The 16275-nt window shown below is 44.3% G+C and overlaps 2 protein-coding genes across 2 annotated transcripts; one reads left to right on the top strand and one right to left on the bottom strand.

The window, feature by feature from the left end:
* Positions 1-5990: 5990 nt before the first annotated feature.
* On the top strand, positions 5991-13289 carry LOC118392520 (periodic tryptophan protein 1 homolog). The gene is made up of 15 exons (XM_035784564.2): positions 5991-6231; positions 6573-6631; positions 9041-9210; positions 9344-9429; positions 9792-9888; positions 10528-10635; positions 10808-10938; positions 11046-11113; positions 11258-11354; positions 11506-11567; positions 11699-11810; positions 11922-12012; positions 12158-12279; positions 12413-12518; positions 13034-13289. Exons 1-15 carry the CDS (start codon positions 6166-6168, stop codon positions 13129-13131), a joined length of 1473 nt encoding a protein of 490 aa, XP_035640457.1. The 5' UTR covers positions 5991-6165; the 3' UTR covers positions 13132-13289.
* Positions 13290-15146: 1857 nt separating this feature from the next.
* Positions 15147-16214, bottom strand: LOC127906873 (protein SSUH2 homolog). The gene has a single exon (XM_052460689.1). It carries the CDS (start codon positions 16212-16214, stop codon positions 15147-15149), a length of 1068 nt encoding a protein of 355 aa, XP_052316649.1.
* Positions 16215-16275: the final 61 nt, after the last annotated feature.

Here is a 16275-nt window from a genome sequence, read left to right as displayed (position 1 = left end):
ACGAAAATGCCACGTCTGTCCACTTATATTGTTGCATTCATAACAACCTAACCATTACAACACTTTTATTCCATCAAATAAGCCTCACGTGGCAAATTAACAATTACATTTTTTGTTGAGCAAATTCGATACTCTCATTGACCTCCATGCAAGAATTCCTCACGTCGTTAGATTGTTTTCGTGGACAGATTTTGGGTGGAGTAAAACTTCTAGCTTCACGTCTTCCTCTCTGGGAGTAATCAACACAGTCTTTTGTTCAGGCAAATGATTGAACACCCTGGTGTGAAGGAGTGAGTAGACGTGAGATGGTAGCAGATGTCAGTCTACAGTGAATGCCATGCAGGAGAAGGATCCCGACAGTGAAGAAGGTGGACTTTGTTGCATTTATAGCGCAAGTGATACATTGCACTAGTCAAACTCATAAAACATGTAAGAAGTTAGACATCATTGTGAAGACGGCAAATAGATTTCTGAATCTCCAGGACTTTACAGCAGAAATGTTACAGTAAATACTGAATGAAGAGGTTCCCCCCTCCCAGGCTCCCGAGCCTGTGTAGGGATCTGAATAGACATTTAAATCTGACTGAAAGAGTACAGTTTTGGGGTTTTGTTCAAGGTTCTTTATTAATAGGATATTGAATTCACTAGCTTGAAATCACTGGCCACTTTAATAAATGGAACACTAATCAAACCAAAATTGATTTGTCACATGCACGGAATACAATAGGCCATACCTTACAGTGAAATGCTTACTTACAGTACTAGCCCTTTACCAACAATGCAGTTTTAAGAAAAATACCTGTTAAGTAAAAAAATTAGATAAGCAAAAAAACAAGAAATAAAAGTAACAAATAATTAAAGAGCAGCAGTAAAATAACAATAGTGAGGCTATGTACAGGAGGTACCGGTACAGAGTCAATATGCGTGGGCACCGGTTAGTCGAGGTAATTGAGGTAATATGTAATGTAGGTAGAGTTATTAAAGTGACTATGCATAGATAATAAACAGAGAGTAGCAGCAGCGTGAAAGGGGGATGGGGCAATGCAAATAGACTGGGTAGCCATTTGATTAGCTGTTCTGGAGACTTATGGCTTGGGGGTAGAAGCTGTGTAGAAGCCTCTTCGAACCAGACTTGGAGCTCCGGTAACACTTTCCGTGCGGTAGCAGAGAGAACAGTCCATGACTAGGGTGGCTGGAGTCAGACTATTTTTAGGGCCTTCCTCTGACACCACCTGATATAGAGGTCCTGGATGGCAGGAAGCTTGGCCCCAGTTATGTACTGGGCCGTCCGTACACACTACCCTCTGTAGTGCCTTGCGGTCAGAGGCCGAGCAGTTGACATACCAGGCAGTGATGCAACCATGGCGCAGCTGTATAACTTTTTGAGGATCTGAGGACCCATGCAACATCTTTTCAGTCTGAGGGGGAATAGGTTTCGTCATGCCCTTTTCACAACTCTTTTTTTGTGCTTGGACCATGATAGTTTGTTGGTGATGTGGACACCAAGGAACTTGAAGCTCTAAACCTGCTTCACTACATTCCCGTCAATGAGAATGGGGGTGTGCTCGGTCCTCCTTTTCCTGTAGTCCACAATCATGTCCTTTGTCTTGATCACGTTGAGAGAGAGGTTGTTGTCCTGGCACCACACGGCCAGGTCTCTGACCTCCTCCCTATAAGCTGTCTCGTCGTTGTCTGTGATCAGGCCTACCACTGTTGTGTCATCGGCAAACTTAATGATGGTGTTGGAGTCGTGCCTGGCCATGCAGTCATGAGTGAACAGGGAGTACAGGAGGGGAATGAGCACGCACCCCTGAGGGGCCCCTGTGTTGAGGATCAGCGTGGCAGATGTGTTGTTACCTACCCTTACCACCTGGGGGCGTCCCGTCAGGCGGTCAAGGATCCAGATGCAGAGGGAGGTGTTTAATCCCAGGGTCCTTAGCTTAGTGATGAGCTTGGAGGGCACTGTGGTGTTGAACGCTGAGCTGTAGTCAATGAATAGCATTCTCACATAGGTGTTCCTTTTGTCCAGGTGTAACAGGGCAGTGTGGAGTGCAATAGAGATTGCATCATATGTGGATCTGTTGGGGAGGTATGCAAATTGGAGTGGGTTTAGGGTTTCTGGGATAATTGTGTTGATGTGACCAATGACCAGCCTTTCAAAGTACTTCATGGCTACAGACGTGAGTGCTACGGGTCGGTAGTCATTTAGGCAGGTTACCTTAGTGTTCTTGGGCACAGGGACTATGGTGGTTTGCTTGAAACATGTTGGTATTAGAGACTCGGACTGGGAGAGGTGGAAAATATCAGTGAAGACACTTGCCAGTTGGTCAGCGCATGCTCGGTGTACACATCCTGGTAATCCGTCTGGCCCTGCTGCCTGCGGCCTTACTCACGTTGGCTATGGAGAGCGTGATCACACAGTCGTCTGGAACAGCTGATGCACTCATGCATGTTTCAGTGTTACCTGCCTCAAAGAGTGCATAGAAGTAATTTAGCTTGTCTGGTATGCAGCTCGCGTCTGTGCTTCCCTTTGTAGTCTGTAATAGTTTGCAAAGCCCTGCCAGATCCGACGAGCATCGGAGCCGGTGTAGTACGATTAAATCTTAGTCCTGTATTGACGCTTTTCCTGTTTGGTGGTTCATCTGAGGGCATAGCAGTATTTCCATTAAACTTCTGGGTTAGAGTCTCGCTCCTTGAAAGCAGCAGCTCTACCATTTAGCTCAATGCGGATGTTGCCTGTAATCCATTGCTTCTGGTAGGGGTATATACGTACAGTCACTGTGTCTGTGTGCATGACGTCATCGATGCACTTATTGAAGAAGCCAGTGACTGATGTGGTGTAATCCTCAATGCCATTGGAAGAATCCCGGAACATATTCCAGTCTGTGCTAGCAAAACAGTCCTGTAGCTTAAAATTTGCTTCATCTGACCACTTTTTTATTGACAGAGTCACTGGTGATTCCTGCTTTAGTGTTTGCTTGTACGCAGGAATAAGGAGGATAGAATTATGGTCAGATTTGCCAAATGGAGGGCGAGGGAGAGCTTTGTACGGATCTTTGTGTGTGGAGTAAAGGTGGTCTAGAGTTTTTCCCCCCTTTGTTTGCTAATTTAACATGCTGGTAGAAATGAGGTACAACGGATTTAAGTTTCCCTGCATTAAAGTCCCCGGCCACTAGGAGTGACACCTTTGGATGTGCGTTTTCCTGTTTGCTTATGGCCCTATACAGCTCATTGAGTGCAGTCTTAGTGCCAGCATCGGTTTGTGGTGGTAAATAGACAGCTACAAAGAACATAGATAAAACTCTCTTGGTAGATAGTGTGGTCTACAGATTATCATGAGATACTCACGCGAGCAAAACCTTGAGACTTCCTTAGATATCGTGCACCAGCTGTTGTTTACAAATATACATAGACCGCCACCCAGAGGCTTACCAGAGGCTGCTGTTCTATCCTGCCAATACAGTGTACAACCCGCCAGCTGTATGTTATTCATGTCGTCGTTCAGCCATGACTCGGTGAAGCATAAGATATTACAGTTTTTAATGTCCCGTTGGTAGGATATACGTGCTTGTAGTTTGTTTATTTTGGTAAAGGCAGATTAGCCACTTGTCACCAGGTCCTTACAAGGCACCCCGACCTCCTTCTGCGATATCTCCGAATGACGGGGATGAGGGCCTTGTCGGTTGTCTGGAGTAAATCCCTCTCGTCGACTCATTAAAGAAAAATTATTCATCCAGTACTAGTTGAGGAATTGCTGTTCTGATGTCCGGAAGCTCTTTTCGGTCATAAGAGATGGTATCAGTAACATTATGTACACAATAAGTTACAAAGAATGCGAAAAAAACAAAACAAATAGCACAGTTGGTTAGAAGACCATAAAACGGCAGTCATCCCTTCCGGCGCCATGCCTAGTGGTTAGAGCGTTAGGCCAGTGACTGAAAGGTTGCTAGTTGGACTTCCGAAGCTGACAAGGTTAGTCTGTCGATGTGCCCTTGAGGATAGTACACAACCCAAATTGCACTAGTCACTTTAATAATGTTTACATATCTTGCATTACTCATCTCATATGTATACAGTTGTGGCCAAAAGTTTTGAGAATAAATAAAAAATATTAATTTCCACAAAGTTTGCTGCTTCAGTGTCTTTAGATATTTTTGTCAGATGTTACTACGGAATACTGAAGTATAATTACAAGCATGTCATAACTGTCAAAGGCTTTTATTGACAATTACATGAAGTTGATGCAAAGAGTCAATATTTGCAGTGTTGACCCTTCTGTTTTAAGACCTCTACAATCTGCCCTGGCGTGCTGTCAATTAACTTCTGGGCAACATCCTGACTGATGGCAGCCCATTCTTGCGTAATCAATGCTTGGAGTCTGTCAGAATTTGTGGGTTTTTGTTTGTCCCCCCGCCTCTTGAGGATCGACCACAAGTTCTCAATGGGATTAAGGTCTGGGGAATTTCCTGGCCATGGACCCAAAATATCAATGTTTTGTTCCCCGAGACACTTGGTTATTACTTTTGCCTTATGGCATGGTGCTCCATCATGCTGGAAAAGGCATTGTTCATCACTAAACTGTTCCTGAATGGTTGGGAGAAGTTGCTCTTGGAGGATGTGTTGGTACCATTCTTTATTCATGGCTGTGTTCTTAGGCAAAATTGTGAGTGAGCCCACTCCCTTTGCTGAGAAGCAACCCCACACATGAATGGTCTCAGGATGCTTTACTGTTGGCATGACACAGGACTGATGGTAGCGCTCACCTTGTCTTCTCCGGGCAAGCTTTTTGACCCAAACAATCGGAAAGGGGATTCATCAGAGAGAATGACTTTACCCCAGCCCTCAGCAGTCCAATCCCTGTACCTTTTGCAGAATATCAATCTGTCCCTGATGTTTTTCCTGGAGAGAAGTGGCTTCTTTGCTGCCCTTCTTGACACCAGACCATCCTCCAAAAGTATTTGCCTCACTGTGCGTGCAGATGCACTCACACCTGCCTGCTGCCATTCCTGAGCAAGCTCTGTACTGGTGGTGCCCCGATCCCGCAGCTGAATCAACTTTAGGAGATGGTCCTGGCGCTTGCTGGACTTTCTTGGGCGCCCTGAAGCTTTCTTCACAACAATTGAACCGCTCTCCTTGAAGTTCTTGATGATCCGATAAATGGTTGATTTAGGTGCAATCTTACTGGCAGCAATATCCTTGCCTGTGAAGCCCTTTTTGAGTAAAGCAATGATGACGGTATGTGTTTCCTTGCAGGTAACCATGGTTGACAGAGGAAGAACAATGATTCCAAGCACCACCCTGCTTTTGTTATTCAAACTCAATCAGCATGACAGAGTGATCTCCAGCCGTGTCCTCATCAACACTTACACCTGTGTTAATGAGAGAATCACTGACATGATGTCAGCTGGTCCTTCTGTGGCAGGGCTGAAATGCAGTGGAAATGTTTTTGGGGGATTCAGTTAATTTGCATGGCAAAGAGGTTCTTTGCAATTAATTGCAATTAATCTGACCACTCTTCATAACATTCTGGAGTATATGCAAATATCCGTTATACAAACTGAGGCAGCAGACTTTGTGAAAATGTATATTTGTGTCATTCTCAAAACTTTTGGCCACGACTGTATACTATATTCTGAACTATTCTACTGTATCTAAGTCTATGTCGCTCTGACATTACTCGCCCATATATTTATATATTCTTAATTCCATTCCTTTACTAGATGTGTGTGTATTGGGTATATGTTGTAAAATTGTTAGATATTACTTGTTAGATATTACTGGACTGTCGAAGCTCGAAACACAAGCATTTCGCTACACTCGCAATAACATTTTCTAAACAATTGTGTGTGACTAATGAAATTTGATTTGACTTTGATATACTGGTATAGACTGTTCATGACCGGTCTCACAGTCAGTACTGTAAGTGGCGGTGTGTGCACCTGTTTTTTGGTTGCGATCCGCCAATAAAAACTCAAAGAAGAAAAACAAGGGACACCCCCACGTTAACGTCATCAGTCTGCGACACTGCCTGTCTCGAGAGTCGTGGACCCAACTCACATGTCAATGCGTGCAATTTGTATGTAACTTTTGGATCTTTATAAAGTGTTTTTGAACACTTTAGAGTTGTACATTACATTGAATGTTGTTACTAGAACCTTGTCAATAATGAGTTCTCAAATCACTTGTGTTGGATGGGTAAAGCGTGGCGTTTCGAAGGAAACACCAGATAAGGTAAGTAGCTAGCAAAATTGCCAACAAGACAGAAATTCTTCTGTGGTGTTTTCATTAGTCGGATTCCGTTGCAAAAGGGAAACATTTACCCTAGGAACCTAACTGAAGCAAACGAAACGGGGAGGGACCTACCAGAATTTGTTCGGAAGTAAATGGTTTCAGTTGCTAAACGTTTTGCAACGGAATCCGATTAATGAATACACCCTAGCTAGCAAGCTAGTTAATACGTAATTTTTTACATAAGGCAGTTATAGTTTATAAACACCATAATTCATGCAAATAAAATGAATGGCACCAGCTAGGTGATGTCTGTTTTAACCTGTTGCCACATTTTGTTACAGGTGGAGTTGAGCAAAGAAGAATTGCAACACATAATAGCAGAGGCAAAAGAACAATTGGGGTTGGTGGAGTTTTTGGATGACTTACTTGACATAACTTTGTTTGTTTGGAGGGCTTCAGAAAAGAACACTGACCTGAGTGGGACAATGAGACTGAAACTGCTATTCAAACTCAGTCAATATAGGAAATTAATTTAAATGTGTAGCTAAATGTTTGAACTCATTATTTCTGGACCAGCGAAGTGACTCAGAAATAATTTCCTCAATAGTGGGGGTTTCATCAAATCAACCAAGTTAAAATGAAATTGACCCAAACCTTATAAATGGTGGTTTCTTTGAACTCTTGTTCAGTATTAGCAATTAATGTATTTATGTCAATGTAAATTCAGCAAAAAAAAGAAACGTCCTCTCGCTGTCCAACTGCGTTTATTTTAAGTGAACTTAATGTGTAAATATGTGTATGAACATAAGATTCAACAACTGAGACAAACTGAACAAGTTCCACAGACATGTGACTAACGAAATGGAATATTGTGTCCCTGAACAAAGGGGGGGTCAAAATCAAAAGTAACCGTCAGTATCTGGTGTGGCCACCAGCTGCATTAAGTACTGCAGTGCATCTCCTCCTTGTGGACTGCACCAGATTTGCCAGTTCTTGCTGTGAGATGTTACCCCACTCTTCCACCAAGGCACCTGCAATTTCCCAGAAATTTCTGGTGGGAATGGCCCTAGCCCTCACCCTCCGATTCAACAGGTCCCAGATGTGCTCAATGGGATTGAGATCCGGGCTCTTCAAGGGCCATGGCAGAACGCTGACATTCCTGTCTTGCAGGAAATCACGCATAGAACGAGCAGTATGGCTGGTGACATTGTCATGCTGGAGGGTCATGTCATTTTGAGCCTGCAGGAAGGCTACCACATGAGGGAGGAGGATGTCTTCCCTGTAACGCACAGTGTTGAGGTTGCCTGCAATGACAACAAGCTCAGTCCGATGATGCTGTGACACACCGCCCCAGACCATGACGGACCGGATCTCCATTTTGATCCAGCTCCAGAGTACAGGTCTCGGTGTAACGCTCATTCCTTTGACGATAAACGCAAGTCCGACCATCACACCTGGTGAGACAATACCGCGACTCGTCAGTGAAGAGCACTTTTTGCCAGTCCTGTCTGGTCCATCGACTGTGGGTTTGTGCCCATAGGTGAAGTTGTTGCCGGTGAGGACCTGCCTTACAGCAGGCCTACAAGCCCTCAGTCCAACCTCTCTCAGCCTATTGCGGACAGTCTGCGCACTGATTGAGGGATTGCGTTTCTGGTGTAACTCGGGCAGTTGTTGTTGCCATCCTGTACCTGTCCCGCAGGTGTGACGTTCGGATGTACCGATCCTGTGCAGGTGTTGTTACATGTGGTCTGCCACTGCGAGGACTATCAGCTGTCTGTCCTGTTTCTGTAGCGCTGTCTTAGGAGTCTCGCAGTACGAACAATGCAATTTATTGCCCTGGCCACATCTGCAGTCCTCATGCCTCATTGCAGCATGCCTAACAGGCTGACTACACCACCAATGAGCGTCTGCGTTGCCATGGGATAAAATAGAAGTCAGTTCTATTCGTGATGCAGATCGTGCTGCAAGTACTGCCTCTCCCATCTCCTCATTGGTTTATAGAAGCGGATACCCACATGCCATCTCCTCATTTGTTATACCTACGTGGGTGACTGAAATACGAATGAGGTCAGTGGAGGTAATGCACCTAATTTATGAAAGTTGCCAATCGCAATATGAAGCCAAGAGAAGAAAAATCCTTGAAGGAGGAGAGATGACTGGAAATGATTCGGTTGACCGTATTATGTGTGGATTAATTGTCAGAGTAAAGGACCTTGTGCATTTCAGGTAAAATAACAACTCAATGTTTATTGAGCTAGTTAACAAGCTAGCTAAATATGACAAATTAGCTAGCAAGTGCAAGCTAGCTAACTAAATTGCCATATGTTTAATGCTTTTTGACCTGTCCCCAAGTTAATGTAATTGGTCCAGGGTTTGTTTTGATATTTTAACCTGCGTATTGTGATCGCGTTTGGTGTGGGGGGACAAAATAAATTAATGCACGATGGCGCACATGCGCAACCGGTTTGGGTTGCGTGTTAGGCATGTTCACGCAGATGAGCAGGGACCCTGGGCATCTTTCTTTTGGTGTTTTTCAGTCAGTAGAAGGGCCTCTTTAGTGTCCTAACTTTTCATAACTATGACCTTAATTGCCTACCCGTCTGTAAGCTGTTAGTGACTTAACGACCGTTCCACAGGTGCATGTTCATTAATTGTTTCTGGTTCATTCAACAAGCATGGGAAACGGTGTTTAAACCCTTTACAATGAAGATCTGTGAATTTATTTGGATTTTTATGAATTATCTTTGAAAGACAGGGTCCTGAAAAAGGGACGTTTCTTTTTTTGATGAGTTTATTTGTGTTTACTCAGTGAACGTGTAGGTGAAGAGGAGGAGGATGAAGGCATGGCCAGCGGGCAGGAACAGAGTGATGAGGCAGAAGCTGTTCAGGAGCCAGAGCAAGATGAAAATGAAGCAGGAAGGGAGGAAGCAGATGAACTAGCAGCGTATGGTTTGGATAGATATGATGAGGAAGACTCGGGTAAATATAGTTTCTGCATTTGCTCTCAGATTATGTTGGATCTTAAATTCATGGGTTATCTCTGTCTGTTAATATGCCAAGATTATTATAAATAACTCTCTTACTGTTCATCTCTTTTTTTTTTCTGGCACAGTGACTGCCAACCTTGGTGACAGCCTTGCCGGCCTCACAGTGTTCAGCACCAATGAGGAGGATCCTTACATTACCATCAAAGACACAGTGAGTCCAGAGCTGTTTGCCAGTTCAGAGTGATGAAACATCTCACCAGTCCGGTTTGGTACCAACTAGTGGTGCATGCCAAGCATATCGCATTAAATATAAAAAAATATATAAAAATATCACAAAATATATTTTATTGTCACACACCGTATAGGTGCAGTGAAATGTGTTGTTTTACAGGGTCAGCCATAGTAATATGGCACCCCTGAAGCAAATTGGGGTCAAGTGCCTTGCTTAAGGGCCATCGATTTTTCACCATGTCTGCTCGGGTATTCGATCCAGCGACCTTTCGGTTACTGGCCCAACCCTCTAACTGCTAGGCTACCTGCCACTTTAAAAAATCCAAATCTTTGCGTCTCCAGGACCAGTATGAGCGAGAGGACTTTCAAATCAAGCCCAATGATAACCTCATCATTTCAGGCAGAGCAGAGAAGGACTGCTGCAACCTGGAGATTCACGGTGAGTTGCAGAGACTGTTGTTCTAACTGGCAATTTGACTCTCAGCTGAGACTTACAGAAACTCTTGCTTCACAACATCAAATAGTAACAGTGTAGACATAGTGAGTGTACAGAACATGCTCTTTCCATGACAGACTGACAAACAAGTGGTCATAGCTTTCATCTGATGTCAAATCCACTTCAATCAGTGTAGATGGAGGAGACTGGTTGAAGAAGGATTTTTAAACCTTGGGACATGGGTTGTGTATGTGTGCCATTCAGAGGGTGAATGGGCAAGACAAAATATTTAAATGCCTTTTGTACGGGGTATGGTAGTAGGTGCCAGGCACAATGGTTTGTGTCAAAAACTACAACGCTGCTGGGTTTTTCATGAACAGTTTCCCGCGTGTATGAGGAATGGTCCATCACCCAAAGGACATCTGGCCAATTTCCCACAACATGGGCCAGCATCCCTGTGGAACGCTTTTGAAACCTTGCAGAGTCCATGCCCTGACGAATTGAGTGTATTGAGGGAAGGGGGGGTTGCAACTCAATATTATGAAGATTTTCCTGACGTTTGGTATACTCCGTGTACATGCCAGTGTAAAAACAAAGGTTGTTTTAATGAATGTATTTGTATGTATATTTGCCTCTGCACAGTATACAACTCCGAGGAGGAATCCCTCTATATTCACCATGACATACTCCTGCCAGCCTATCCACTGTGTGTGGAGTGGCTTGACTTTGACCCTAGTCCAGAAGGCACTGGTGAGTGAATTCACTTTTTATAGTGTTGAATGGATTCTCAGATTTGACTGAGTTAAGCTCAAACAGCAGTGTATCACAACCCGTCTCTGCGGAATGGACATTCAATTCAGTGCTTTCTCAGTGTATAACATGTTTTTTAAAAACTTTACATTAACTCCATCTGTTTGTGCAGGCAATTATGCGGCTGTAGGCAACATGACACCGCAGATTGACGTGTGGGACCTGGATGTGGTGGACTGCCTAGAGCCTGCCTTCACTCTGGGGAGCAAGAAGGCCTCCAAGAAGAAAAAGAAAAGCAAAAAGGTAATTTTCCCACAAGGACTTGGATGTGGTAGTTTCTACTGTTATGTTTATGGTGTTGGTGTCTCCTCACTATGGCCCGAATCCTAACATGCAATTTGAATTTTAAGGCTGCAGCAGAGCCAGTGGAAGGTCATACAGATGCTGTACTGGACTTATCCTGGAACAAACTGGTCCGGTGAGTCATATTGGAGTTGTACCGATTACCCCTGACCCCTAGCCCCAGACCTTTCCACTTATGTCACTGTAATCACAAAGTCACTAGCGTTGTCACAAACCTACCCTCCACCTTTACTCTGTGTGTTGCTTCTTTTTTCCACAGCAACGTCTTGGCCAGTGGGTCAGCCGATGAAACCGTGATCCTGTGGGATCTGGCACAGGGAAAGCCGGCCACAACACTGCGCAGACACACTGACAAGGTACGTGTGTCCAGTCATCACAGCCTGTTTAACTTCCCAAAATGGACCTACTGTAAATAAACAAAAATATGATGTGAAGTTGATTTTGGATTTAGTCTCGCCTGCTTACTTGTAATGTTGATCTCAAACATTAAAGTCAAGTCTCTTTTAGGTCCAGACATTGATGTTCCACCCCTTTGAAGCTCAGACCCTGATATCAGGATCATACGATAAGTATGTCCAATCTGAATCTGTTACATCCTCTGAAATTGTCAAATTAATTGTCATCTCCTGTATATTGGAGGTCAGGATTGTGAATGTACAAAACTAACAAGTCTTAACCTGTGTCTTCTTCCTCTGGCCAGGTCGGCAATCCTGTATGACTGCCGCAGCCCGGACAGCAGCCATCGCACTTGGAGGTTTAGCGGGCAGGTGGAAAGGGTCGCCTGGAACCACTTCTCGCCCTGCAACTTCCTGGTAAGCTGCCCTCTCGCCACCTCTCACATAGCCAATATGCTAACTTTCACATGGAAAATGCTTGGTGCACTTTCCTGTTTCCACTTTCACTGATATTTGGCTGTGTTTTAGGCGAGCACAGAGGATGGCTTTGTTTACTGTTTGGACGCGCGCTCGGACAAGCCAGTGTTTACGCTAAGGGCACATGACGGAGAGGTGTCAGGTGGGTGAGGTCTCAGGCCAATTTCTGCCTCTAGCCCCTACCTCTTCATATTCAGAGTTTAAAATACTGGATGAGTACTGGTACACAAACATGGCATTCAAGGTCAGGGAAACAGAATTTAAGTCAGTTGTCTCTGGCCCTGTAGGCTTGGACCTTAGCAGCCAGATCCGGGGATGCTTGGTCACCTCGTCAGCAGACAAACACGTCAAGATTTGGGACATCTTGGGGAACAAGCCCAATTTAGTTCACACCCGGGACATGAAAATGGTAACGATGGTTTCTGTCGCTGTAATCATTGCCATGTCATTGCAATAAGATCCATCACGTTTCTAACAGCGACTGTTTGGATGGGTGTTGTATATGTGGCTGTTGCGGTTAAATGCTCCCTTTCTGTTGATAGGGGGTGCTGTTCTGTGCAGCGTGCTGTCCTGACATGCCCTTTGTATATGCCTTTGGAGGACAGAGGGATGGCCTGCGGGTTTGGGACATAAGTGATGTGGCAGCAGGTACAGTTTCAATGTCATTACCTTCTGCTCTAGGCCTGACAAGGAGCCGAATCTATCATGTATTTTCTTTTTGTTCCAGAAAAATATATTTTGAATGTGGCAACTAGCTTTTACTTTTTTTAATCAATCAACCAAATGTATTTATAAAGCCCTTTTTACATTAGCAGATGTCACAAAGTGCTGTACAGAAACCCAGCCTAAAACCCCGTACAGCAAGCAATGCAGATGTAGAAGCACAGTGGCTACGAAAAACTACCTGTTCTATACAGAGGGATAGTATCTCTCTCCCTCTGTATTGAACATCTATTTCTTATGGGCTTTGACTGTTATGTTTATATAGCTATCATCTCTCCTGCTTGGTAGTCGAGTCATGGTTTTGTATGTCTGTGTCTGCTTGGTCACTGAGGTGTTAGATTAGTAGCTGATGGTTATCAACATGGTGTGTTTTGTGTGTACGTGACAGAGTATGTTCACCGACTTTCTTTGCCTGCCATCCATGTATGTGCTGTCTCCAGTCGCTGAGGTGTTTGGCAATCGGGAGCGGTTGGTGGCAACCACAGCGCCTGAGGCATCCAGCAGTACTTCCTCCACAGCAGATATGGAGCTTTCCTAGTGAGCCACTCTGGACCAACTTCCAATCAACATAGAGCGGCACCTTGGACTTACACAGAGAGATCCACATAGCCAAAGACTTTGTCAACCTGGGACCAAGAAGGCACTTCAAGAACATTGCCAGAGCTGTGGATGGACTTTCTCTCTTCAAACTTTTCTTCTAAAACAGATCTCCTAATAGTTCAGCGCCACATAAATATTTGTTTTGGGAGCTAAAATGTCTTTGCAACAAGGAAGGTCAATATTTATCTGAACGTTTGTCAAAATAATTCAATAGATATTTGTTTTTGACTAACAATCAATCAAATAACTATTGAAATGTGATTTTGAAGGCACAGGTATCTGGTTTAGTGTCATCAATGATTATTTGTGCAGGACTTTGCTAATCTTGGCCTGAAATTTGCTAATCTTGCCCCCCCCAGAATAAACTATGTATTGTCAGTGACATTCCTGCATTGGTTAAATTAGAAATGTGTGAAATCTGAAATACCTACTCAAACATTTACTGAAAGGCCCATCCAAGTAAAATGGTAAAGAAATACGGTTTTGATCAACTTGTGATAAATATACAGTACCGGTCAAAAGTTTGGACACACCTACTCATTCCAGTGTTCTCTTTGTTTTTACTATTTCTACATTGTACAATAATAAGTAGCCACACTTTGCCTTGACAGCTTTGTACACTCTTGGTATTCTCAACCAGCTTCATGAGGTAGTCACCTGGAATGCATTTCAATTAACAAGTGTGCCTTAAGTTAATTGGTCGAATTTCTTTCCTTAATGTTTTTGAGCCAATCAGTTGTGTTGTGACAAGGTAGAGGTGGTATACAGAAGATAGCCCTGTATGGTACAAGTCCATATGGCAAGAACAGCTCAAATAAGCAATGAAAAACGATAGTCCATCATTCCTTTAAGACATGAAGGTCAGTAATGTGGAGATTTTCAAGAACTTTAAAAGATTCTTCAAGCGTTATGATGAAACTGGCTCTCATGAGGACCGCCACAGGAAAGTAAGACCCTGAGTTACCTCCGCTGCAGAGGATAAGTTCATTAGAGTTAACTGCATCTCTGAAATTGCAGCCCAGATAAGTGCTTCCCAGAGTTCAAGTAACAGAAACATCTCAACATCAACTGTTCAGAGGGGATTGTGTAAATCAGGCCTTCATGGTTGAATTGCTGCAAAGAAACCACTAAAGGACACGAATAAGAGACTTGCTTGGGCCACGAAACACGAGCAATGGACATTAGACCGGTAGGAAATCTGTCCTTTGGTCCAAATTTGAGATTTTTGGATCGAAACGCCTTGTCTTTGTGAGACGCAGAGTAGGTGAACGGATGATTGCTGCATGTGTAGTTCCTTCCGTGAAGCATGGAGGAGGTGGTGTGGGGGTGCTTTGCTGGTGACATTGTGATTTATTCAGAATTTAAGGCACGCTTAGCCAGCATGGCTACCAAAACATTCTGCAATGATACACCATCTCATCTGGTTTGCGCTTGGTGGGACTATCATTTGTTATTCAACAGAACAATGGCTCAACACACCTCCAGGCTGTGTAAGGGCTATTTGACCAAGAAGGAGAGTGATGAAGTGCTGCATCAGATGACCTGGCCTCCACAATCGCCTGACCTCGATCCAGTTTTAGATGGTTTGGGATGAGTTGGACTGCAGAGTGAAGGAAAAGCAGCCAACAAGTGCTCAGCATGTGGGAACACCTTCAAGATTGTTGAAAAGTATTCCAGGTGAAGCTGGTTGAGAGAATGCCAAGAGTGTGCAAAGCTGTCAAAGCAACAGGTGGCTACTTTGAAGAATCTGAAATATAAAACATATTGATTTGTTTAACACTTTTTTTGGTTACTACATGATTCCATATGTTTTATTTAATCATTTTGATGTCTTCACTATTATTCTACAATGTAGAAAATATTAAAAATAAAGAAAAGGAAAGGACAACAATCTTTTTTATCATATGCATGTGTTTGAGGAAGCTTTTATCTGGGAATTGAGCATTACCAGTTCTATAACCAGGGGCAACAGAGACGGATCCTCCTCTCTGGGTAGTCTGGCCAGTAGATGGAGTGGTCTACTCCAAAAATAAACACACTCCCAGAAGTATCCCTCCAGCGATACTGGACTCGAGTCACTGGCACTGCCCTCAGCAGATGTCTCTGTTGAATGATGCGGCACTGGGGCCAGCTGGAGTGGGACGACCGCACCATCCTTTGTGAGGCTGCGTTGACCTCTTCCACAGAGAAGGTGCTAATGGGACACACCTTTTGGCCCAAGCCATTGTGGAGGATCTCCCCTATGGCATGGGAAATCCTATCCTCTGGGATACCGCCTGGGACACCTAGCAGGTACCTGTCGAGATGACAGCGGTAGTCCACCCGCAGCTCTTTGAAGTAGCACAGCTGACCATTTCCCACGCACATCTCACAGCAAACCCGGCCCAGGGACATGCAGGACATGCAGGGCACCATCTTCTCACCCTTGCACTCCCTGCAGGGCTTTTTGGTGCCCCTGCCTCGCCCATGGCACACAGGGCAGCGCACCCTAGTAGAGGCACAGCAGGCCTTGCACATAACCCACTTATGCTCCTGACAGTAAGAGCACCCGGTCACTTGGTCTGTGTGATTCAGCCTGTAATTTAACACCTGGTTGTGGAACATCTTGGCCGGGGTCACAGACACCTTCCAGGGTTGTGGCTCCTGTACTTCCCCTGCTGGTTTTGGAGACACTGGTGCTTTGGAAGTTTTGCATTGCGGTTCAAATCTTAAGCACACAGACCTGTGCTCTGTAAATGTTTCCAGTCTGTAACAGTATGCAACCTCATGGGTTATGCCAGTGATGACCATTCCTCTGGCTGCAGTGGGTGAAAGGAGCGGTTTGTTTCTCACCCAGTCAACAAGAACATCACGGATCGTCTGTTCTGGCAGAGGAGACAGGATGAATGGGTTAAAAACCTCTGGCTGAAGTTTCACTGATACCTTTGCCTTCCCCTCCTCCGTTGGTGGTGGAACTGTGGAGTACTGAGAGGGTTCCAGTATGAGGTCACATCGGTAACCCTTTCGATGTTCAGTTGCCATTATATGGAGGTTAAGAGCAATGCTGTAACTTGAGTTTCATGTTAATGAATTAGCAAAATGT

This window comes from Oncorhynchus keta, chromosome 13 (assembly GCF_023373465.1).
Source record: "Oncorhynchus keta strain PuntledgeMale-10-30-2019 chromosome 13, Oket_V2, whole genome shotgun sequence".
Classification (NCBI taxonomy): domain Eukaryota; kingdom Metazoa; phylum Chordata; class Actinopteri; order Salmoniformes; family Salmonidae; genus Oncorhynchus; species Oncorhynchus keta.
Note: the sequence above shows the minus strand (reverse complement) of the source record. Positions and strands in the feature narration are given on the sequence as shown.

Coding starts and splice junctions, on each gene's coding strand:
- LOC118392520 (XM_035784564.2), top strand. CDS start 6,166: ATGAGTTCTCAAATCACTTGTGTTGGATGGGTAAAGCGTGGCGTTTCG. Junction 6,232..6,572: donor CGAAGGAAACACCAGATAAG/GTAAGTAGCTAG, acceptor ATTTTGTTACAG/GTGGAGTTGAGCAAAGAAGA. Junction 11,568..11,698: donor ATATCAGGATCATACGATAA/GTATGTCCAATC, acceptor TCCTCTGGCCAG/GTCGGCAATCCTGTATGACT.
- LOC127906873 (XM_052460689.1), bottom strand. CDS start 16,214: ATGGCAACTGAACATCGAAAGGGTTACCGATGTGACCTCATACTGGAA.